General features: G+C 40.6%; 1 protein-coding gene across 1 annotated transcript in view; it reads right to left on the bottom strand.

Moving 5' to 3' along the window:
• Positions 1 to 25394, bottom strand: part of LOC147205930 (neural-cadherin-like) — a 122754-nt gene that overhangs the window by 38481 nt on the left and 58879 nt on the right. Inside the window, exons 9-19 of the mRNA XM_086109134.1 lie at positions 24095 to 24263; positions 22544 to 22714; positions 21511 to 21683; positions 16141 to 16308; positions 12714 to 12963; positions 10518 to 10645; positions 7550 to 7736; positions 5754 to 5897; positions 4126 to 4409; positions 1826 to 3434; positions 1016 to 1109 (exon numbers count right to left, since the gene is read on the bottom strand). Of these exons, the coding sequence (XP_085965260.1) occupies positions 1016 to 1109; positions 1826 to 3434; positions 4126 to 4409; positions 5754 to 5897; positions 7550 to 7736; positions 10518 to 10645; positions 12714 to 12963; positions 16141 to 16308; positions 21511 to 21683; positions 22544 to 22714; positions 24095 to 24263 (3377 nt within the window). The remainder of the gene's footprint in view (positions 1 to 1015; positions 1110 to 1825; positions 3435 to 4125; positions 4410 to 5753; positions 5898 to 7549; positions 7737 to 10517; positions 10646 to 12713; positions 12964 to 16140; positions 16309 to 21510; positions 21684 to 22543; positions 22715 to 24094; positions 24264 to 25394) is intronic.

Genomic DNA, 25394 nt, shown 5'->3' with positions numbered 1-25394 from the left:
CTGGCCTGAAGGATAGCACAGAGGCACTCATCCTGGCTGCTCAGGAGCAGGCCCTGAGCACCAGAGCCATTGAGGCCCAGATATACCACACCAGACAAGACCCAAGGTGTAGGTTGTGCAAAGAGGCACCTGAGACAATCCAACACATAACTGCAGGGTGTAAGATGCTGGCAGGGAAAGCCGACATGGAACGCCATAACCAGGTGGCTGGCATAGTCTACCGAAACATCTGTACGGAGTATGGACTGGAAACCCCAAGGTCAAAATGGGAAACACCTCCGAAGGTGGTGGAGAATGACAGAGCAAAGATCCTGTGGGACTTCCAGATCCAGACTGACAAGATGGTAATGGCGAACCAACCAGATATCGTGATCATAGATAAAGGGCAGAGGAAAGCCGTTGTAGTGGATGTAGCGGTCCCAAGTGATGGAAACATCAGAAAGAAGGAACACGAGAAACTCGAGAAATACCAAGGGCTCAGAGAGGAGCTGGAGAGAGCCTGGAAGGTAAAGGTGACAGTCGTGCCTGTGGTGGTCGGAGCACTTGGGGCAGTGACCCCCAAACTAGATGAGTGTTTGCAACAGATCCCGGGAACAACATCGGACATCTCAGTCCAGAAATGTGCAGTGCTGGGAACAGCAAGGATACTGTGCAGAACCCTCAAGCTTCCTGGCCTCTGGTAGAGGACCCGAGCTGAATGAGGGACGGACACCACCCGAGGGGGGGTGAGACGAGGAATTTTTATACACACACACACACACACACACACACACACACACACACACACACACACACACACACGATTTGCAAATCATTGTATTTAGTTTTTATTTATGGTCAACACTAGATCTCAATTTTCTTTGAATTGGTTTTTTACAGTCACTACTTATGTTTCAAGCCAAATTATCCCAATGGAAAACATTGACCCTTGTCAGAGAAAAAGAGGCTGAAATCAACCCAACACTTAGAAAGAACCTGTGGTAGTTCATCTTCACACATGGGATGAAACACTTACTTGGCTGCACTTGTCTCGAGATTGTAAGTCTTGTTGTCCCAGTCATCAGGATCTAGCGTATATACCTTCCCCAGTATTACATTTTCCGTCCTTCCTGTTTCAGGTAAACACACACACACACACACACACACACACACACACACACACACACACACACACACACACACACACACACACACACACAGTCTTTCGGGATGAGCTCTGCTGATGCCAACACTTATCTCCTTATCTTGCATTCTTGTCTACTTATGATCATAACTGTGCAGCCTAGTGCTAGGATGAATAGGCTCCCAGCGCTCCACTTCAGAGAGTGTGGAGCTTCAGGAAGCCGGCCTATCTGAGTATGGATTATGTTATTATCAGCCTGCAGTGCCAGAGTAGCTGACTGTAGCTGTGTAAACAATGGCGGCCTGGATGAGTCACAGCGCTCCTGTTTTCCACCATTACCAGTACTTTGAGGCAGTTTTGCATGCCAATAAAATACTAAATAGCTTTCTTAACCACCTTATTCCAGAGGATCCATTAAAAAAAAAAAATAAAAATAAAAAAGAGAGAGACTCTGAATTGTAATATAATATTCAGAGGAGTTTTGCGTTTGGAAGGCAAGGATACACTGTGGTGCTGTGGTAAAAGGTTTGACTATGACAAACTATTACAATGTCATTGGAACAGCACCATTACAAATCCAGACTGCACAGAGCATGGTCGGGAGTAAAAAGTTTTGCCTTCAGCTGTACCCTAATTTTTCTTCTCATCAAGCAGTTTGTCACAAAAACAAAAGAGGAAGAAATGAGCAAATCAGCAACTTACCCCTGTGGATATACACGTAGATGTCTTTCTCCCCTGGCTGATGGGCATTATCATTGTGGTCACCAATGATTATAGCAAGTGTACTTGTGGCAGTCATTGGTGGATATCCACTGTCAATCATAATCACCGGCAAGAGGAATTTGCTTTGCCTTTCCCTGTCAAATCTCCGCAGCGCTGTGAGTGTAGCTGAGCCATTCCCATGATCCTGAAGGTGGAAGTCAGCTGAATAAACTGAAGGCAGGGAGATGTGGAAAGGAGGCCCGTGCTCTGAGGAATCTCTGTCCAAAATCTGAAGCAATGTTGAGCTTGTGTTGAGCATGACAACTTGAGGTGCCGGACTGTTTTCCCACACTACAGGATTGTAGACTGTCTCTAGCTCTGGACCGTTGTCATTTACGTCGAGCAGGGGCAAGTAGACAATGACACTGGCGGTCAGGGCTGGTCTACCTTGATCGATCGCCATTACAACCAAATCATAATTGGCCACGGTCTCTCTGTCCAGTGGCCTGGCGACTGTAATAACACCAGATTGACTCACTGTAAATTGTCCATATGAGTCGGACTGAGGAAGAATACTGTACAAAATCTCCCCATTTGAACCTGAGTCAGAGTCGGTAGCCACTACTTGGATGATCGTGGTTCCTACAGCTACATCTTCGTTCAAAGGGGAGAGCAGATGAGAACTCTGGGCAAAAACAGGAGCATTATCATTCACATCCTCAACTTCAACCAGACACTGGATAAGGCTAGAAAAGTCAGAGTCTTCTACTTTGATGGTTAAGTTAAACTTTTGCTCCACTGGTTTCTCAAAGTCCAGTTTCCTCTTTAATCTCAGAACACCCTTCTGGTCCAGTCTGTGGCTAACCATATAGAACTGTTGTTCTGAGTCTCCATCTACCACAGAAAATGCCAGCTGACTGTACGAACCGGCATCAGGGTCAATGGCACCCAACTCCATGATAATAGTGTCCACATCTGCATTCTCAGGCACACGAGTATCGCACTTCTCTTCCTGAAACTTTGGTACATGGTCATTGATGTCTGTTAAGAAAATGGTTGCAGTTGCTGTGCTTGTCATTCCACCGCCATCGCAGGCCTCCACGACTAGCCGATGACTGTCCACTAACTCCCGATCCAGGCCATCAGATGCCACTGATATTGTGCCAGTGCTGGAATCCATTGTAAATAGGTCTTCATTGTTAATGTTCAGCACATTTTCAGTAATTCGGTAGGTGAGGATTGCATTCTGGCCTACAGCGGCATCATCAAGGTCTACTGCTGTCATTTCCACAACAAAAGTTCCAGGAGGCGAGTTCTCGCTGATGCTACTAAGGCAATTATCTGGCAGGCATGAGAATGTGGGTGCGTTGTCATTGATGTCCCACACATTGATAATAACATCCGTAAAACCAGTTAATCCCTCGCCCTCCTCATCTGTTGCCATGACGACAAAGCGCCAGACAGCACGCTTTTCTCGGTCCATGGTGCGCTGGGCATACATCTCGCCCGTAATGTCGTTGATCATAAAGTGTGACTCTGCCCCTTGGCCATGGATGGAATATCGTATTGCCCCCTGGTCTGCATCTTTGTCTGGGTCAGTTGCTGTTACCTGTGGAGATAAAGTCAACATAAGGAAATGAATTTTCATTGATTTTTACCAAGAGCAGATTACTTTTTTTTTTATAGCTGCCCCGTGAAGGCAAAACAGGCCATCATTACTTTTTTAGAATATCTATGAGGTTCTTCTATGTTCAGACCTCCAAATAAACAACATCTCTTTGGTAACGGATGAAGATACCGTAAATCTGATTGTTCTGTGAAGGCGGCGAACAAATCCCGATATTACAGCAAATAATGGGGTGCGCGCAAGAATAATCCCAGCACAGACACACCGAGACAGACATTCAAATACAATATCCATTCACTCTGAGGGACAATGGATATACAGTAATAAACCTGGAGAGAACTGACACAAGCACAGAGAGAACATGCTCCCTCCACCAAAACCGTGCTCTTGGGCACAGGTGTCAAAGTCCCATCCTCGAGGACCACTATCCTGCATGTTTTACATGTTTCCATCCTCCGACAAACCGGATTCCGCTCATCACCAAGCTCTGCAGCAGCCTGATAACCATTCTGATCAGTTGAATCAGATGTGTTGTAAAAGGGAAACATCTAAAAAAAACGCAATAAGGCGCCTCCAAGACTGGAATTTTCGACACCTGTGCTCTAAGTAGTCAGCGTTAAGCACTTGGCCATGGCACTAGCTACAGTGTAAAATGGTAATGCAAGTCCCTCACCTGTAGCACAAAGACCGGTGACCCATCAAGTTCCTCTGTGACTGATCCATAGTATTCATTCATGGAGAACACTGGTGCCTCGTCGTTCTTATTTACCACTGTTACCACAGCAGCAGCATAATCTTCCCACTTTCCATCTGAGGCAAGAACCAGCAGTTTGTACCTCTTCTGCTGTTCATAGTCCAGTGGCTGTGCAATGAATATTGTCCCCACCTCTGGCTCTATGTCAAAAACACCACCTTTGTTGCCAGACGTTATTTGGTAGCGCAACTTGGCATTGGCCCCTGTGACAGGAATCACAACAATGCATGAAAATACGAAATGTCCGTTGCTATTCTGATGTGAAACAGTTGTAACTCACCGCAAGGAAACAGACTTGAGGTGGCAGTTTTAAGAGGAAAGCTAAATTAAGAGGGAATAGCATTCAGACGACTGTTTCCCCAGTTGGCAATAAAACATTTTGATAATCTCGGCAATATGTATTCTGAAGTAGGATACTTTTTGTCTGGAACAGGTTAAATATAACCTCAAGGGTTTTAGACATTATTTCCTCCAAGGTCTAAACATGAGTCGGCGAGTTTTTCATATGCCCTATCTCTTTCTTGTTTTGATTACTTAATAAAATTGAAACTTTACACCTCATGTTAGGGTTTTTTTTAATTTATTTTTTTAAGACCAGTCAAAAGGGGAAAATACATGGCAAACAAAAGTACGATACTGCACAAGTGTTGTCTAGGGAATGCTTTTAAAGCCAGAACAGAGGGGCGAGCTGAATGTTGTGATTGTCTAAAATCACCCACTGTCTCGCTGTCTACATGGAAAGCATTCATTCAAAGGGCTTGACATTGGAAGAGATAAAATAATCTCCTGGAATGGACAGCATTTGCTTTCAATCACCCTGTTGGGTTTAAGTAGCTCCAATCCCATGTAAATACTCTAATCTGAACTATTAACAAAACCAAAGCTGACAAAGTGCACCCAGCTCTCCCACTGTGACCTGGCAGGCTTACAGTGGTGAAGCCCAGGGTTAGGTTTTTAAACAAAATAGATTAAGCAAAGAAGTGAAACAGTGCAACACTTTAATATTGGGGGTTCGTGTTATTTCACAACTATTCATCATTTGTGATGCAGTTCAGACTAAGCTGCACCCCCGCTCACCATAAATACTTGATTAACAGACCTAAACGGGTCTGATAAAGGGATCTCAGTCTACTACTGTATGCAGAATGAGAAACTGCTTTATTGCTTAAATCCCAACCACCCACTGAGTGGGAGCTTGTCACTCTTTTTGGAACATATGTACATCAGTGCATTACCAAACCATTAGTGCTTATAAATCCAGTGCACTAAAATGGTGTCAGCAAAATGATTTCAGATGAGTCCAGATTGGATAGGACTATTCAAGGGGTCATATTATGTACAGTATATGGGACACTTTTTTTTTAAACGACTCTACTTTGCACACCACACTCCAAACACAATTGCTGTATTCTGAGGGAGGGTCATCTAGAAAATAAAAAGCCCAACAAAACAGTCGCAGTTGTCTGGTTTCTTCGAATTTCATTTGTAAGAAGTGTCATTCGTAAAATATTCTATTCCCCCTCACCCAGTTTCCTCATCAGGCATACCTTCATCTTCATCATTAGCACTGACAGTCACAACAGCCAGACCCACATCTGCGTCCTCATCCACGGCCACTTCATAAAGCCTCTGAACAAAGGCCGGTTTGTTGTCGTTGACGTCGCTGATGAAAACTCGAACATATGCCGTGTCTGTACCAAAAGGCCATAATGGTAAAAGAGAAATCAGAAAAGGCACAGCACAAATTCAGGCACCATTTTGACAGGTATTTTGTATCCTGTGCATTCTTTTCCCGCTTGTTAAGGGAGTACAGTCCATAAATTAATGTCACACTAAAAAAGTGCCATGTGCTGACATGGAGATCTGGCGCAGTGGTATTATGAAAGCCCTGACGTAAATCATATAAACCCTCGGCTTTATGATAGTATGTTGGTTAACATGGTGAACAAATGAATGCAGCAAATGCTCCAATTTCTTTTAGCAAACTCAGGATAAAGAAAATGACTCTCTTGGCTAAGTTAAATTTGTGGACAAGTGTTTTTGTCTTATCTGTACCTTGCTCATTCCATTTTCATTATGTTGTTGACTTTTTTTGTGTGTTTAAAAAAAAAAAAGAAGTAAATTATCTCCTCACAAAAACACACAGGTGATATGTTAATTTAAAGGCGGAAGAGAAAGTGATAAATGTGGGCAACTGGGGCTGCCTTTACGTGTTTTTACACCCACCCGCCCCTCTACTTGTGTATCCCAGGGGTGATGAAGAGAGACAGGTAATGTTTGCAGAGGAGATGAGCCCTTCTGGATGTGGGAGATACGTCGCATAAGACACAGCTAAGGCAGACTGCAAATGCTAAGCAGGCCAGCCAACCTGAGAGAGAAGGCTTTCCTGTTTCAAAACATCAGACTTTAGGTATAATGCCATCTTCACAAACATTTGCAAAGACTTACTTTGGAAAATAAACTTCATATTCCCGCCACTCTAGATACAGAGAGAGGATTTATGACTTCCAAAATGCCACTCAGACACCAGTGTGAACAAGAAGTGTCACTGTTTGTTAAAAATTTTGCAGTGAAAAATAATAATTGAGGTGAGAACTTTCTCAGCTGTTTTAACAGGAAGAAGCATGAAGCAGCATGGTCATGGTGGAGGAATACATCCAATTAAGAGTCAGGGGGCCCTGGGTGAAAGTGGAAGTAATGTCAATGAGTGCTGTTTTTAAGAAAAAGCTCAACATTTCATTTTTATTTATTGGCATATGGAAAACTTCGTTATGTTTAATACTGATGGTTGATGAAAAATAAAGGCCGTCTTTCTCGACAAAAATGCTTGTTTTTATAAATAAACTTAATCACAAAAATGGAAGTGTTTATATTTATCTTTTGTAAAGATGGTCTATTTCTTAATATCCATCCATTAACCGGGACTCTTATTCCTCACAAGTGTCACGGGTGTGTCGGAGTCTCTCCCAGCTGTTTTTGGGCAGTAGACAGGGTACGCCCTGAACTGGTTACCAGACAATTGCAATTTGTTTTCTTATGTTTTTTTTTTAATGTTGTACGGCAAAATTACTAATTGCAAAGCTTTAATTTTTGGGGGGAGAAGTCTAAAGTAAACACAAAGTTACTATAGCTGGATCTTGAATTGAGCAATAAACACATCGATGATACTCATCAATAGCTCATCAAAAAAAAGATAAACATACATTCAATTTAGAGTATTTTTATTTTAAAACATTATTTTTTATTCTTATTTAACGTTTGCCTCTTTCATAAAGTGACTCAGCTCTACCGTTGCACCCTCTACTAATGAGAATCCACTGAATATCACCATATTATTCATTACCTGAGTTGGGTTGCTTGTTCTTGCCAGGCCGAGCAGATTCTTGTCCATCCACTGACTGAACTTCCAGCAAATAGGAGCTGCGGGCCTCCCGGTCAAAAATGGCTTCTGTGTAGATGATCCCAAGTTTGGGTTCTATTCTGAACAAAAGATGGTCGCCACTGCTGTCGCTCAGCAGAGAGTAAGTGATCTGTGGATAAAAGGGAATGTGCATGACGAACACAAGGCTGATTTTGACAAATAACCTGCTAAAAGGGGAAAGTTAATATGACGCATCCAATGTTCATGAAGGAAATCAGACTGATCATCTGGTTGAATGATATTGCCACTGACAATTACACACTTACAATGCTTCACAAAACATTGTTGCTGGAGACATTTGGGATTGTAACAGAACATTGATGGTTTAATAAACTGGTCATGAGTGAGGAGGTGTCTAAAATGTTTTAGGGTTTTTTTCACAACAATTTTCTTAGAGTGCCTTTTTGGGTAATAATTTGTGCAAAGGGCTATCAGTTTGATGAACACTTCTGAAATAACATATCCGCTCAAATGACCTTTAATTACCTTATTATTAATGATTAATCATATTAATTTATGTGAAGACAGATAATGTTCATGATCAGCAATGATTTAAGAAGGTGGGAAACAGATAAATATTAATACGAGGCATGTTATTTATGTAAATCTCGGTAATCTGCTCTCGGAGAGTTTACCTTTTCAAACGATCGCAACATTTTACAACATTTATTGAAAATCACAATGTCCCATCACCGGTGAGCTATTTTTGGAACAAACTGAGAGACTGGTTGGAGACTCATTTTGTCCTTAGATGCAACCTGGTGCTGGCCAGCAGCATGTTGGTGTTTTTCTCGATCCTTTTTGTCTACACGCTGTCACTGTATTTGTGACAGAGATTTCCAATACATCAGTATTAATTAGGTATTATGATATTTGACGTAAGGGCCAAAAGGAAAAAAGGACAAAAGGGCCTCAGCCATCCATTATGGCATTGTCTGCTAGTCAGGCAGCATCTCGGCCCGGGACAGAAAGAGACTGGAGCGACTGGTCAGGAGGGCCAGTTCTGTCCTGGGCTGCTCCCTAGACACTCTGGAGGAGGTGGGTAACAGGAGGATGCTAGCTAAGTTAAAAGCTATGATGGACAGTCCCCCCCACCCCCTCCAGCCCGCCCTGACAGCACTAGGTAGCTCCTTCAGCCAGAGACTGTTACACCCGCGCTGCAAGAAGGAGAGATACCGCCGCTCGTTCCTACCGACTGCTGTCAGGCTGCTGAATAAAAAATTAAATGATGTGAAAAACAATTGTAATTTGCACAGCCACCTTATCTATATCGATATCTATATTTATATTGCACTTAATTGAACGGTGTACATTATTTTGTGAATGCTGGGGTAGGACTAGATAAGTTTTTTACTTCTTCCTACTCCCTTGAACATAATAACTGTGTTGAATGAAGATCGATTTCTTTCTTTTTACTTTTTTTATCTACCTTATTTTCTGTCAAATTATTACTGTATATATGTTTTATGTTCAATAAACAAACAAACAAACACTTTGTTTTTCTTCTTCTTTCTACCCACAATCTTGCTGCTGTAGACTGTAAATTTCCCCAATGTGGGACAAATAAAGGATATCTTATCTTATCTTATCTTAAAATAGATGAGGGGACTCATGTAGCCCGGGGATGGGCAACTGGTGGCCCCATTCTGGGCGGCCACTTGATTAATTACACCACCACCACCATAATTAATGAATTAATTAAAATCGGCTGTATTTATTGAGTTTGCATGTTCTCCCCGGGCCTGCGTGGGTTTTCTCCGGGTGCTCCGGTTTCCTCCCACATTCCAAAAACATGCATGGCAGGTTGATTGGACGCTCTAAATTGTCCCTAGGTGTGAGTGTGGGCGTGGATGCTTGTTCGTCTCTGTGTGCCCTGCGATTGGCTGGCAACTGATTCAGGGTGTCCCCCGCCTACTGCCCGAAGACGGCTGGGATAGGCTCCAGCACCCCCCGCGACCCTAGTGAGGATCAAGCGGTTCGGAAAATGGATGGATGGATGTATTTATTGATTTCATTTTTACAAACCCCGTAAATTCTTCACAAACCCTGATAAAAACTCAATATATGTTTTCCATGAAAAAAAGCAAAATGGGGGAAAATTATTAAAAAAATTTTTAAATCCCAAATACGTGAATCTGCATATACCGAAGAGGAAATGCTGTGACTGTCTGCGGTTTTAAGTTGTAATAACACCATTCACCACTAGATCGCAGGCATGTCTAAATTGCTGGATCTTCTATACTATAACATGAGTACAGTCGCTTTTTTTGTGGATTTGGAATGATGTGCAAGAGAAATACAGTAGCTCAAGAATATTTAAAGTTTGCATAAGTTGATTTTTGTGGAGAAAATGTACAAAATATTACTTTCTTGTTGTTGGTTCAGCAGGTGTTTTTTTCATGCAAGAGAGCCCTTTGCAGTGAAACAAAACAAAAACAATTACAGGATGTGGTTATTTGTTTGCTTCAAATCCTTTTTGTTAGCATAGTGGATCTTTTATACATGCATTGAAAAAAGTATGAGCAAAAGGTAACTATGTTAAGAGCATATATTTTTGCATATATTTTGTCGACATAGAAACTAGCATTTTTGTTATACATTTGGTTAGAAAGTGTGTTGTCCGATGTGGCCCGCAGTCACACTGATGAAAAATTGTGAAACCCCTCCTCCAGCATTTACGTTTCCTTTGCCATGCATCATCATCTCTTCATCGGGCCATAAATTAACCAGAGCAAATGAAGCTTTATCTTTATGTTCGCACGAAATCTTTTGATTATTTACACCATTGCAGTGAAAAAAAATGCACAGTCAATATAATCTTGTGTTAATTGTCTTTAGATTTATTTTGTCCACAAAACATGAGCAAATGGTCAAGTAAAAAAGTACAAACCTCTCCATTATGACCTAGGTCTTTGTCATGAGCTGACACCTGAAGAACTGAGGTTCCTATTTGCGCCCCCTCTGTGACTGATGCTTCGTAGATGGATGATGTAAAAAATGGCACGTTGTCATTTACATCTTGGGAGAGAAGAGACAATTACAGTAGTTGCAGTAAATTTTCACAAAGTCATTTACGGTACTACCAAAGTTTCTGCAATCATGTTTGCCTTTCAGATATTCTGGGAATGATATTTGTCCATGTGCATGTACAGTAAATATTTAAAAAACAGCATATTAAATTAGACATTAAAACACTACAATCGGTCAACTGGTTAGCATGTCAGTCTCACAGTACAGAAGACATGGGTTCAATCCTGGGATCCAGCCTTCCTGTGGAGTTTGCATGTTCTGCTCGTGCCCGCATGGGTTTTTTTCCGGGTACTCCTCCCACATTCCCAAAACATGCACGGTAGGTTAATGGATCACTCTAAATTATCTTTAGGTGTGATTGTGAGTGTGAATGGTTGTTTGTCAATGTGTGTCCTGCAATTGGCTGGCAAGCAGTTCAGGGTGTACCCTGCCTCCTGCCCGAAGACAAATGGGATAGGCTCCAGCACACCCTTATATATATAGCTACGCCATTCCAAGAGCTGGTAAAATCCCTCCCGCAGCACCATCACTCTGGCTGTCATCGAGGCACCCAAAGCTGCCAAGACATGGAAGTATTTTGTGACATTCTGCTTTATTCCTCTCGGCTTGAACTGGGCCTGGATGTGCTGAAATCACAGCCATGGGCCATGTTGCCAAAAGAAGGGCAGCTTCCCGTTGTAGCATAGATGTTAGCGTTGATAACTGCCATTACTACTCACGTAGGGGTCATCAGTTGTGGAGACGACGTAAATGCCGAGGTGAGGAGACAAAGGCGAGTCATGTCTCTTTACTCTCCAAAACAAAACTGACTGTTTAAACAGCAATCTAGTCCCTTTCTACCCTTTGAATTCACAAACATGTATCCTCTCCCTTAAGGAAGAGTTCCCTGGTGAGTGACTCTATCTTGTGAGTCACCACAGTATGCTACACACACTGAAAAATAACGGAGCGGTGAATTTACTCAATTTCAGGGTTCCCACGGGTCCTTCAAGTTCATAAAAATCCATAAAAGAAGAAGTTGTAAAATTGTGTTTTGAATTGTCCTTAATTTTTGGGCAAAGCTTCTAAAATCAAGAAAAACCCTTAAAAATTAACCTGTGGTGTTCATTTCATTTGTGTATGCCATCCCCCCCCCCCCCCCTTCCAAGTAATAGTTCTGTCGGAAAATGCGCCTGGCACCCTTCCCCTCAAACCCCGCTGTTGGGCAACATGCCTTCCTGGTGCCCGCTCTGCTTTTCCGCTGTCTCCGATCAGTTCCGATGATGATCACATGATCACTTCGGGTTATTTCGGGTAACAACAATAGATCGACACCATGCTGGGCAAGCAGTACTACTGTTTGTGAAACCAGATTTTTCTAAACCCCGTGCAGGTGACCCATATGACCATTAGCTCTCTTCTTAGTGTTCTGTTTATTCGAAAATAAATTGAAGATTTATATTTTCTAAATTAAAAATTTTCTTAGTCTACTTTATTTGAGAATGAATTCAAGTTTTTTTTTTGACATACAGTATGTCACATAAAGGGTTAGCTGATTGCCCCTAAAAATAAAGATGTGCCCTTCCTTTGGCAGCAATGATTTGAACACCAGCTCAATGATATGTGGCTTTCTGTTCAGCCCGCATATTGCTGAGCGGGCATTAAATCCACCGTGAATCCCCTGCTGAATGGAGAAAAAGTCATTGAAAATGGTTACATTAGCCCTCAAAAGTCCTTAAAAGGTCCAGAAATATAAAAAAGCAAGTGGAAGAGTGGGAACCCTGAATTTGGTCAAGTGGGTGCACAAAAAATCATCTGCATCTTGAGACATGTTTCAGTAGTTGTAAAGTCTACTGAAAAAAAATGTCTCTGGCTACAGATGAGTTTAGTTTCCGTCCAACCACCTATCGACAAAAAAATGAGTAATTTCAGCCAAAACCTTTTTTTTCGGATATTTAGTTTGTGTGTATTTTTCAACAGGAGGATTATAGTAAGTTAGAATTTATCCAGCAAAAAAAAAAAATTATAAAAAGTGAAACTGCTACATAATAAGCAAGTGACAGACATAGCAGTGTACCTGTGATATTCACATAAACTGTGGTGAAAGCTGCAAGCGGCACTGCAGCCACGTTCTGTGCTCGCACTCGCAGAGAAAAAAGGGGAGTAGCTTCAAAGTCCAAGGGCTCAGACACCAAGATGGACGCAGAACCATCTTCCCGATTGGGGGAGAGGTAGAAACGAACTGGCATGTTTGTTTCCGGGACCATTCCATCCTCCAGATTGTAGGTCACCCTCGGGTCACCAAGCTGAGAAGTTGCCTTGATTGTCTAAAAAGAGTCCAAAGACAGACGAATCAGCCTTAATCTTAACACAAGAGACGCTTGATGGAAAATCATGGTAAAATTCCCTATAGCCTACATAGAGTATTATGCTGTATTGTTGAACTGTCCTCAGTTTCACAATTTGACTGGTATCTCACTGAGCGGCGAAGGCTTGCGACCATAGCCTAGTGAATTTGGGGTTTTCATCAGGGTTCGTAAAAGGTTGAGAGCATATTCGCAGACAGTTTTTACTTGTCCCAGACAGTAAAAAAAAAAAAAAAAACTAATTTTGTTGTAATGTTTTTTTAAATAAAGAAAATAGCACTCTGTATTATGTATACTTTATTAAATCATCTTAGTATAACATAAAGAAATAGCTTGTAAATAATTAAACGCTTATGCATCATGATTAATCGTAGCTCTTTCTGCTGTGTCTCATATAGTCATGCACTGTTTGTAATGTTGTTGAGTTGAACCAAAAATAAATAACATGCTGCCGCTGAGAGCAAAGCACCTTTTCACTGAGCTAAGTAACAAGTTGCGTTGTTCATTAAACTGTGAGGTAGAGTCACTAAAACGTGAGTCATACTGATGCCATTTTCAGTCGCACACCTTGACGTTGCGATTAGCAACTAGTCTTAAAGGTAAAATATACTGTCTAAATCCATAAATCATCATATATTATGTGATGATATCACATAAATTGTCAGTACATCTCTAACAGGGTGCTGCATCTGTTGTAATCGAATGCCCCCCACCACCACCCTGCTTTTGTTCCATTGCCTTTGCTCAATAGGAATCTTAGAAAAAAAATAATCCAGTTTAAGTCAATTGGACTCATGGAACGGATAATGGTTGTACTTTGAGGTGTGCCACCTTATTAATAACAAATATGAGAACAATTACAGTTTATATTATTAGTGGTAATCCAGACTAAACATTTAGTGCGGAGGTTTCATCATATAACAATATGATGAAATAGACTTTTTTGCAGGGATGTAATTACTAAAAAAGACAACAAATTTGTTGGAGCATTTTACACTGAGTAGTATCATCCATCAGTGATGCAGCCACAAAACACAGCATTAGTCATTTTCAGCATTTTTCTGACAGCTTATCAGCGTAAAATATAGTGAGGAGCAAAGGCAGAGTTGTTAGCTGAGCAGCTGCAAACACCAGGCAACGGCATCATTTCACAGAAGTAATCAACTCTTCACTGTGGCGATGATGTTGTGATACTCACACTGCGTGTATCACAAAATCAGATTACGGGTCCTCAAAGAATAATGAAAATGGTGCAATTATTGATTGATTTAATCAAAACAAGAGTTTGTTTTGATCCCAATAGAATTCAGGAAAGTGTAGAATGAAACTGGAATTATGTTTACCCACAGGAACCACATATGTAATCGAATCAAACAGCACTTCAAGTTATATGAGTATCAAGTCTTAACCTTCAAGTCCCAAGCACATTGCCAGTCATTTTGTCTTGAGTAAGTCAAGTTGGGTCACAAGCTGTTTCAAGGCAAATCAAGTCCCAAATCGAGTCACCGTTGTAGATGCAGTTTTTGGTCTCCATAAAAGGAGAGGACCAGTGAAGTCACGTCATGATATCTTTGGCTATATATCTATATCTAATCTAGCAGAGCTGTATGGATAGATGTGATGTGTTGCTTAAGAGTCAATGCCTGAATGTCAGCAAAATAGGATTTTGTCCGCTAACATTTGCAAACCTATAACCGACCTTAGGAAAAGGCTCAAGAGTTTTCAGATATTTGCGCAGAATGGGTCTTCAAATGATCAACCAGGTCCAATGTTCTAGTCTGGCTGTTCATTATCTTTGATGAACACATTTTTATTTTGCATTGTGCCAGTTTGAATCACGCTTTGACATCTGTCTGATATGAGAGGATGTGCTTCTTCAAAGGTCGAGGTTTGACTGACAGCATATCCTCCAATCATGGCAGCACCATTCCAAGCATGTTCTCCCATATTCACATCTTGCATTATCAACAAATTGATACTGTATCTTGCGTTAACATCTAGTATGTAGAATAAACAATCTTCACGGCTGTCAAAGCACAATGTCATGTCATCAACTCAAGTTAAGTGGATAACTCCTGAGTTTGAGGCAAGTCTCAAGTCTTTAAGTTTTGAGCAGGTCAAGTCACAAGTCACAAAACAGTGATTCAAGTTGACTTGAGTCCAATCGCATCTCCGGGAATTAGATCTCAAGGAAAGAGATTACTTGCTTCCTTTATTTGACACAAAAAAGATAAAAGTCATTCATTTGAAACCCTGACAGGATCATTATTATTTGAGATGCATGGAAGTGAAACTGAAAGTGCTGGAATTCAGAAATGGACCAATTGCTGTCCTCCTTGAACATTTTTTGAGGCATGCGAGGTAACATTTTTACATTTTCAGGTGTACAAGAAGTGTGAAAACCGACACAGTCAGGGGCAGAGCATTGAAACTCCACATTTTGTAATCTCAAGGAGAAAAGCCTCTATTTCAAACCTACTGGATTAAGTGAATGAGTTGTTGTTGTTGTTTTTTCTTTTTATACAAACCATATTTTTTACCTATCTAAAGACTTGGATCACAGACAGTTTGCTTTCATAATCAATCTATTTTCTATACAGTCCTCCGTATTCTTTTCAAGGTCCCTCAGTATACATCCAAAACGGGTTTCACTGTCTATTCAGACTCACAAGCGGTGTCATAACCTTTGACATGCCATCAGTCAGTGACAGGGTGAGCGAACCACACCATTACCAATGACTGTTCATTTAATTGTAAATCAGTATACTGTAAGAGCTTCATCCAATAGTCTGCCTTTACTCAGACTACAAAAGCAGTCAGTAGAGCATGACCGCCACCAAGGCTGGACTGTGAACATAGAAGAGAAAAATGAAATGTCATGTTTGTCCGTCAGTCTCTTTAATGAGCAGGTTACTCCATGTTTCATGGAGGATGATGTAAGACATTGGAAATGGATGGGTGAGTGCTGTTTTTTAATGTTATTCTTCATGCTCTCGAGTGAAACAAAACAACAACAACAATCCATTTATGTGCAGTTAGTTGCATCATTGTCAATTAACCATTTGCTTATAGCTCGCTGAAGTAAATGGATGGATGGGACTGTGCCCTCCTTTTAGGTCCTCAAAAGGGCACTCTTACCACTATAGGTGTGTCTCTGGCCGTGTTTTCAGGGATGATGACACTGTAGTTTTCCTCTTCCCATTGTGGAGGTTGATTCTTTACGTTGGTGATAGTGACGGCCAGCTCCACAGAGGTGCTCTTGTTCCCTCCATCAGTTGCGCTGATGTCCCGTGTGATGTAGCTTCTCTGAAAAGGCACGAGACAATAGACAATGTGAGTAAGGGGCGTCCTTGAGTTGAAGAAAACTGACAGATTTTTTTTTTTTTTGATGAGCACATAATGTATATGCAAAATATTCAAAGCACGTAATATTCCCAAATTGTTGGGGGGTTTTTTTGTTTGTTTGTTTTTTTAATGTTTGCATGTACAATACAGTTATGGCTTTGACAAAAAGAGCCTATTCCAGCTGTCTTTTGGCAGTAGTCGGAGGACACCCTGAACTGGTTGCCAGCTAATTGCAGGGCACACAAAGACAAACAACCATTGACACTCACAATCACACCGAGAGACAATTTAGCATGATCCATTAATCTGCCATGCATGTTTTTGGAATGTGGGAGGAAACCGGAATACCCGGAAAAAAACCCACGCAGATACCGGGAGAACATGCAAACCGCACACAGGAGGGCCAAAGCCGGAATCAAACCCCGCACCTCTGCACTGTGAGAGGCCAGCATGCCAGTTGACGACCATGCTGCCTATCATACAGGGTAATTTATCATTTTTATATATTATATACTGCAGGGGTGCCCATTACGTCGATCCTGATCTACCGGTAGATCTAAGACAGGTCCCAAGTAGATCCGAGGAGTGTCGAGGAGAAAAACAAAAACAAAAACATTTGTGTGTCTTTGTACATGTTAGTAATATTTTTTTGTGTTAATATACGCTGCACCCTAATCATCCTATCAGTCTCATTTTCACAAAAAAAAATTAAAAACTAAATAAAGCAGGTAATTCTTGAATTTACGATGATGACGCGTGATTACGTCACCGGAAGTTGTTAGCGCTCAGCAGTCTGCAATTGCAGCTTGTGATCAGAGCTGTTGCGCTCTTTTATCATAATTCTCATTCAGAGTTTTTTTCGTGTACAATTCACCGAGGGCACGGGCAAAGAATAGAAATCTAGGAGGGCCCAGGGAAGCACTTTAAAACGGTACGTGTGAGCTATGATAGTTAACAGGCTGCAAAAGTGCATCGCATGCCTCAGTTTCAGGCTGTTTCTCATCATGGCGTGCGTGTGTGTGTGTGTGCGCGTGCGCGTGCCGGTAAGGGTAGATCCCGGGAGGTTAGTTGATCGAAAAGTACAGTAGATCTTCGGTCCAAAATGTTTGGGCACCCCTGATATACTGTATGTATATACGGTATATACATGAGAGATGACTGTAATTAAGACCACATGACTTAATAAGTATTTAGTTTGCTCTGAATGCTCTTTAACACTCAGAAACTGTTTTACAATGAACGTGGCTCAATTATTATTGTTAAATGTGAATCAATGGACATTGGAATTTAATTAATATTTCTACCTGAACCAAAATCTAGGTAGACTGACAGAGAAATGATTCAAATCCACTTAATTAGGCAGAGCAATAACAACAGAAGCTGTAATGTGAGCTGTGCAGAAGTTGATTAAGCTGTAACTCAGGTAGCACAAAAGCTCCTTCATTGCTGTTATTCTAGAATTGGAAATGGCTTATTTCACTCCCCTATTCGTCCACTTAGACAGTGAATCTCCAAATTAGCTGAACACCTCATTGGAGTGTCGGCTTCTCAGTCTCCTTACTGCATCAACATTGCACTCAAGAACAAAACTAGTGTTAATGCATTAACAACCAGTGAGTCCCTTGTGATTTTTTAAAATAGAAAATGCAGGCCATGTGGTACCATTTTTTATTTCACAGGAGAAATAAATTGTTAACCCTGAATATGTCAAAACTTCAGATGCAGTATGTTGTCAATGGAACGAAAGGCCTCACACTTCTATTATTCTCTTACGAGATTATTGTGGGATGAGATAAAGGAATCTCACATCACAAATCTGTTTTCTCTTCCAGTAGAAATTCATTTTGCATTCTTGAGCCAGTACAATTATTCTGTGAAACTAAAGAATAATATTTTTGTTTGTGATGTCCATTGTGGACACAGCAACGGTTGCTTTAAAAGTATGTGAATGACAGACTTCTGATTGTTCATGCCTAGCCACATCTTTAAATTAAATTTACATCAAACATGTCGGATTAAAAGCAGAAAAGATCTGTGAAACCTGCGCAATGTAACCTTCACTATCTTTTTTCAATTATTCCCCTCAACAATGTGTGAAAGCGGCATACCTTGACTGTCTCTGGCATACGAATACACGCTGCTGTTCAATGTCAATAAATTCCCATTCCCAAACAATACTTGTTTTCTGCAACATGAGGCTGTGAGAAGGACAAACAAATGGAATAATGTCCCAGACCAGAAATTTCAAACATAACAACTCATTGATAGGACTTTTATAATTTGAGTTGTACCACAGATATTGTGTTGTGATTCAGAAACCATCTGGAGGCATTCTTAAATGTGCAATAGCTGTGTTTCATGTATGTTTGGTCTTTTAAGTTCACATAAAGTCAGTGGAAGAAAGTCTTATAGACTTTTGATACCCATGCGCTAAAAGTGTGCTGAATAATACACAGCTCTGAGTGCTATCACAAGTTTCTGGCTCAAGAACAGCTGCACATTTGAATAAATAAGAGATTTAAATACAAAGCAATAAAAAAAGAAAAAAATGTGCACTGCACCTATGAAAAATTCAAAAGTTGACTTTCTGACACTTACAGTCAACTACAAGGGTGCAGCCGGCCTCAGGACGGCCATTGGATGTGAAATGTGTACTATGCATACAAATCTGGTCGTCCTTGATTCAATCCTTCGATATTTAGACGCAGGACAAGTTATCACGAGTATAATTAATCGTTAAAAAAGGAATCCACTCAGCCTTCATCCATTATATATATTAGAGCTGTCAGTTTAGCACGTTATTCTCGGCATTACTTTAAATCAATTTTAATGTGATTAAATTTTTTTTATCGTGAGATTAACACGGCAACACGTCACAGCGGATGTTACGTTGCTCTATAAAGAAACTGGAAACAAAACAACAAGCGCGCTGCACAGGTCCACGGCCATGTCTGTTTTGCCAGCCATGGCAGTGCGAGACACCGAAAACGGATACTTAAAGAGTTTATGAATGTAATGTTTACTTTTAAAAAGTTGCTAGATGGTTCCACTGACAAGACCAAAATTACCTGTATGTTTTGCAGACGTAAACTGAGCTATCATCATTCCACGTCGAGTCTGAAATACCACTTAATGGCCAAGCACACATCTGATGAGAGTACTCCGTCCCCTCATCTAAGACAGACAGCTATGGATCATTTCAAAGTGAAGAAAATGGATAACACGACAAAGAACACATTTGCTGAAGCCATAGCTAAATGTATGGCTACTGCATGCAAGCCTGTCAACATTGTCCACAGCTCGAGTCAAGCTGAAATCCTTCGCATGGCATCTAATGACTCCACTACGGATTGCCAGCGAGAGCCTCCATTACAAGCTAATGCTATGTACAGAAATTGTACATAGCGGAGGTTGATGAGCCTCTGGTGAATAAAGAGCAGGTAGCCTGTTGAGTACGATGTACTGAACATTCGGCAAGCCTCCTCGCTGCCCATCTTCAAAACCCTCCTCAAAACTCACTTGTATTCTTTGGCATTTGACTCAGCATGACTTAGATTTGTTCTTGGTTTTACTGTTCGGTGCTTTCTACCGTCTTTATTACCGATTTGTTTTACTGTTTATTGTATATGTGAAATTGCTCCATGTACAGCACTTTGTATGCAGCGATGGCTGTTTGAAAGTGCTCTATAAATACAGTTTAGTTGAGTATGCCACTGACACGATTGTTACTTGTTTGGAAATATTTTGTGTGGAAGGTTACCGTGTTCCGTGTCCATATAAATAAAGGGGGTGGAGCTTCTCTGTGTTCGTCTGACAGTGACGGTGCGCTGAGGCACGTCGAGAGTTCAGCGGTGCAGTCGGAACGACCACATTGAAAATAAAACGTCTCCAGTGTTGTGCCTCGAACCAAGTGTAGTCATCCGAAATGATGTTTACACAAAACCATAGAGAGACTTCCGCGCAAGAAGGACCAACAGAATCAACATAGCCTGACTGCTGTGTTCAAAGCAAACTTGAGAAGAACGAAGTATGCAACCATGGCTTAAATCCACTGTAGTCTGAGTACTAGTTTACCTTAGATGTACACTTTACAATGTTATATTGCTCTGTTTTGATAATAATATATAATAAAAAATAAAAAGAGCTGTTAAAGGAGCTATTGTGTGAAAAAATATTTTTTCACTCTTGTTGATGGACAGTAATATTGTGTGAGAGATTATGTGTGAATAACTGCTCCAAGTGAAAAATTTTCATATAAAATTGAAAATCTTTGTTTCAGTAAATATTTGCATTTTGCACATAGAAAACTGATCCATGATTCCATGTTGATGAGAGCATTAAAACGGGAAAAAATAGGACAAAAAAAATATAAAAGGAAATTCAGAAATGATAAAAAATGTGTGAGTAATCATGATTAATTTTTAGTTAATTAGAGTTAATTAGGACATTTGCGTTTTTAATTCGATCAAATATTTTAATCGTTTGACAGCTCTAATATATATATATATATATATATATATATACACACACTAGTGAGTTGGAGAATGGTGATTTGCGAATGGATGAAGGCTGAGTGGATTCCTTTATATTGTAGAACTCAACGGCATTGGTTAAAAAATTCACCTTTTTGCATCTATCAAGCTTGAGGGCCAGAAAATGGTTAGAATGTTCCAGAAGAAGCCAAACGTCCTTGATATGTTCAAAGGAAGAAAAAATTATGCATCAGTATCCCGCCATTGTGTGCTGAATGCAAAAGTTATTTTTAATGAGTAACTGTGAGGTGCGAGTTGGCCACACATAGCACCTCATATGAATATCCCAAATTATTACAGATAATGAACTACAAAGGAAATAAAATTGTCTCAGACAGCAATGAGCTCTCTAATCAAGGCTTTGGTGATTGAGAATGATTAGCTCATGATGATAATGCATCCTATTTAAAACCATACATCTTTTGAATTGTAGTTGTATCTGTTGCAGTAGACAATCTTGTTTATTTAAAAAAAATGTCTGGCTACTCTCATGTTACCTATCTGTCACTCGATTCAGAATATCTCTCTCCAATTTTTATCCAGCCTGTTGCATTTGTACACATAGCCCACTGTGGTTGCACAGACTGTGTGAATAAGTGTGTTTGCACGTCTGCAGTCTGATTTGACTGACCTGTGATATTGGCTGGTTCACATACACCCATCCAGTGAGCGCATTGACCTTCAGGTATTCTGGTTGCTCCGTAGACATGGAGTAAGTGACTGCTGCATTGGTGCCAAAGTCATCATCATGAGCTGCCACACGCAGGAAACTGGTGCCGATCAGAGTATCCTCTCTCAAGAAGTCTATAGGGGACACACATGAGATGATAGGAGAGCTCTAATCGTTGAGGTGAAAATGTACGTAATTAAGTTTTTTTAAATGGATATAAGGTTTTGAAAGCATTGGAGCAACAAAATGTCAGATACTGAAAATGATTACCATCTCTGACAGTACTGATGCTTCTGTGCTGCTATATTTAAAATCTGCTCTCTAAAAAATGCAATCCCCATTGCAAATGATATTTTACTTATGTTTATAGATTTTGCAATTGTTACAAATTTGAAGCAATGAAACGAGGCCAACTCGGCTCAACACAACTAAATTGATAAGTGATCATAATTAACAAACTCAATTAACAAATAAAATGTAATTTACTCTGGTGGGGAATACATTCAAGATAAGATAATACAAGATAACCTTGATTTGTCCCACACTGGGGACATTTGCAGTCTACAGCAGCAAAATTAGGGGGGTAGAAAAGTGTTGCATGCACAAAATAAGTGTTTCAGAAAAAGAACTATAAGATATAGATACAAGCATATATGCAGCTGCATATATGAAGCATAAGGTGCCTGTGCTATTTACAATGGTTACAGGTTTTCACACATGCTTATTCAGCAGCCTGACAGCTTGAGAACAATTGTAGATACAAACTTGTAGTTTAGCATTTCACTTTCACAACATCTACAGCACACTGTTTTAATAGCTGCTGCCTCTGTCTCGGGATAAGAGGCTCCTATGTCATCCCATAGCTTAACAGTTTGAACCTTCATTTATGATTTTTTTTTCAGGTAGCAGTCAACAGGTATCCAGAGCAATGTAGAAATGAGGTATACAAAAGGTTATGCATTTTAATTTAAAGTAGTAGTCATTAAGCACTTACACTCATAGCGCATGTTTTCAAACTTGGGGCTATTGTCATTCTCATCCACTATTTGGACAGTGAGCTGACAGATTCCAATGAGCGGCTCCTCGGCCCAATCAGTGGCCGTCACTGTAACAGAATACTCTCTTTGGCGCTCCCTGTCAAACCTCTGGGCCGTCACAATTGCTCCTGGGTGGACAGAACAGAACAGTAATCAGCTGTCAAATGTTTGTATATGACTATGTACATATCCAACAGTCTCAATCAACACATGCATTTATCCTTCCTCCATGGATACAGCTATCATCAAGAAAGTATCAGTTGATGGGGTTTTTTCGGCTGAAGTCATTTTAGGATTATAGATGATGATGAGGCTGACAACAACATAACAATTTCACATCATGGGCCTCATATTGGTAGACTGGCACCCGTTAAAACGGGCCTAGCTCCATTTTCGTGCCAGACCAAGTCTAGTCTAGCGTCTTTGTGTCCGTGTTTCGCCTGTCTGGGCGTGCCGGCGCAAGGAAGCAGCCACGCCCCTGGTGAGAGGAAGTAGTCTGCGCTTGGCGTATCAAAAGGGTGCATTGTCATTTTCATGACGGGACAATGGTGTAGTTCAGTGTGTTTGTGAATTTGGTAGACGTGCAACGCCTCACTGGGTGTTCCTGCTCTGCCCTCGAGTGTAACTTCCAATTTGGCGACAACAAGTAGACTCAATTTGAGACTGCTTAAAAGGTGGTCACGCACACGGATCTATGTTTGGGAGGTGCAAGGCGGTTATCAATTGCCCACAACCGACTACATAATCCGAAAGTGGGATACTGCAGTTTACATGCCTTTGGTACTGCCCAGATATTGATGCAAATTAGGAATGCAACAAGGTCAAGAAAACACTACAACGGTGCTAACTCCCCGTTGCACCCAATTCTGCTGTTACAAAGCCAAGCAAAATACCAAAGGAAGGAAAACTCCTGTGCTAGACTTGCACCCAATTCAATAAAAGTACCAAATTAGTGGATTGTTGATGATGGTTAGGCTATTGCCTTTAGCGTCGCTAACACTCTTGTTAAAATTGTGTACTTTTTATGCAAGCCAATGGCAAGATCATCAAGAGAAAAGCGATGATACAGCAAATATGCCATGTCGATCATTGGGAAAATGTTTTGGGGACATACTTGTTTGGCATCTTAGAAATAATATGCCAGACTGTGTTTGCTGTGTTAATCAGTCTTATTCAGTATATATAATATCTCTCTCTCTCTCTCTCTCTCTCTCTCTCTCTCTCTCTCTCTCTCTATATATATATATATATATATATATATATACACAAGATATTTTTAGCCTTGTCAGCATTCAATTTCTACAAGAATTGGATTTCTCGCTTCATGTTTTGGCAGTTTTTGTGATTTGGAAACTCCCATAAGAGCAAAAAGCCTGAGTTAAAGTGACTCGTGATAGTCTCTGCTCTCAACTGAAGTTGAAGCCCATTAAAACTATTACAATGTTACATTGTCTGCACTTAATATTTAATTGATGATTTAAAGCTAAGAATGTGTGTGATTGTTCTACCTGAGTCTGGATGAATTCTGAAGGCCGGCATGGCGCTGTCTCTGTGCATTAAGCCATATTTGACTTTTCCATTTGCTCCCTCATCTGCATCCACAGCATGCACTTGTAACACAAAAGTGCCTGTTGGCTGATTCTCCAGCACTGAAGCCTGCTCACGATATTGCTGGCACTGAAATAAGTATGGTAGGAAGGATAGACACACACACAAAAAAAAAAAACAGAAGAATCCCCACACGTGAGGTAAAATGCTGGGAGACTGAGAATCAAACAAGATAAACTAATTAGGTTGCAGGTCACTGCACATTCGTAGCCAAGTGCTTCACATGAAACACATATTGTTTCTATCTACAGACTGAGACCCAGTAGACCCCATCTATGAAAGTGAAAACACTTGAGTTGATCCTTTTAAAGATCCAGCAATGAGCAGCTTTGTCTTTGCCAGGACTCAATCCATTACCTCTAATGAACATACACCCCAGATAAAAAGCTTTTCCGTGGGGCCCTTGTAGTTTATAATCAGTGATAAATGCTTGCATCTCTTTCAACCAAATGGCCATGAAAAAGAGAAAGAGGAGAGGAGGAGGAGCAGGCATGCACAACTTAAGTATGGGAGATGGATCAAAGAACAATGAAAGAAACAGAAGGCTTGAAGGCCCAAATGCATTGGCACTGACACACTCAGTATTTTGTTCAAGGAACCACACCAAGTATGAACTCCTGGAACCACACCAAGTATGAACTCCTGCTAGGGCCAATATGGTAATATATGATTTTTCAAAGTAAAGCAAGTTTACCCTGTGAAAAAAAAAACCCAAAACAACATGGTTTTGTTGTTTTTTTCGTGCTGCTTTTGATGGTGTGACCAGCACGAGCAAATCAGCAGTAGCAGCAAAAGCAAAACAAAACAGCCATGATTCAAAGAGCCAAACCTTCAGTCATTGGTTGACCCACTCTATCAATTTAGCCATAGCCGCACAGCAAAATCAACATGCTTTTATTGCCCTGGTAGTAGCTAGGCACCATACAACAGGCCCCATATAAATACATTGTCAGCAGAATAAAATAATTTTAAATGCCCTTATTGTTCGATTGAACGTTATTTCAGGACGCCGTCATGTTGAGCATACCATAAACAATTGTTGCTGTGGTTAGCTTGGTTAGCATCTTAGCAGTGTAAACTTACAGAACAATGTAACTGAGGCAGAAAAATGCATCAAACATTTTTCTTAAGATTCAAGAGTTAATATTCAGATTTGACAACACAGTGCAGTCCAAAAAAATGGTTTTGGGGATGCATATA

This window comes from Hippocampus guttulatus, chromosome 4 (genome assembly GCF_054856545.1).
Source record: "Hippocampus guttulatus isolate MCC_2025c chromosome 4, RoL_Hgut_1.0, whole genome shotgun sequence".
NCBI classification, from domain to species: domain Eukaryota; kingdom Metazoa; phylum Chordata; class Actinopteri; order Syngnathiformes; family Syngnathidae; genus Hippocampus; species Hippocampus guttulatus.
Note: the sequence above shows the minus strand (reverse complement) of the source record. Positions and strands in the feature narration are given on the sequence as shown.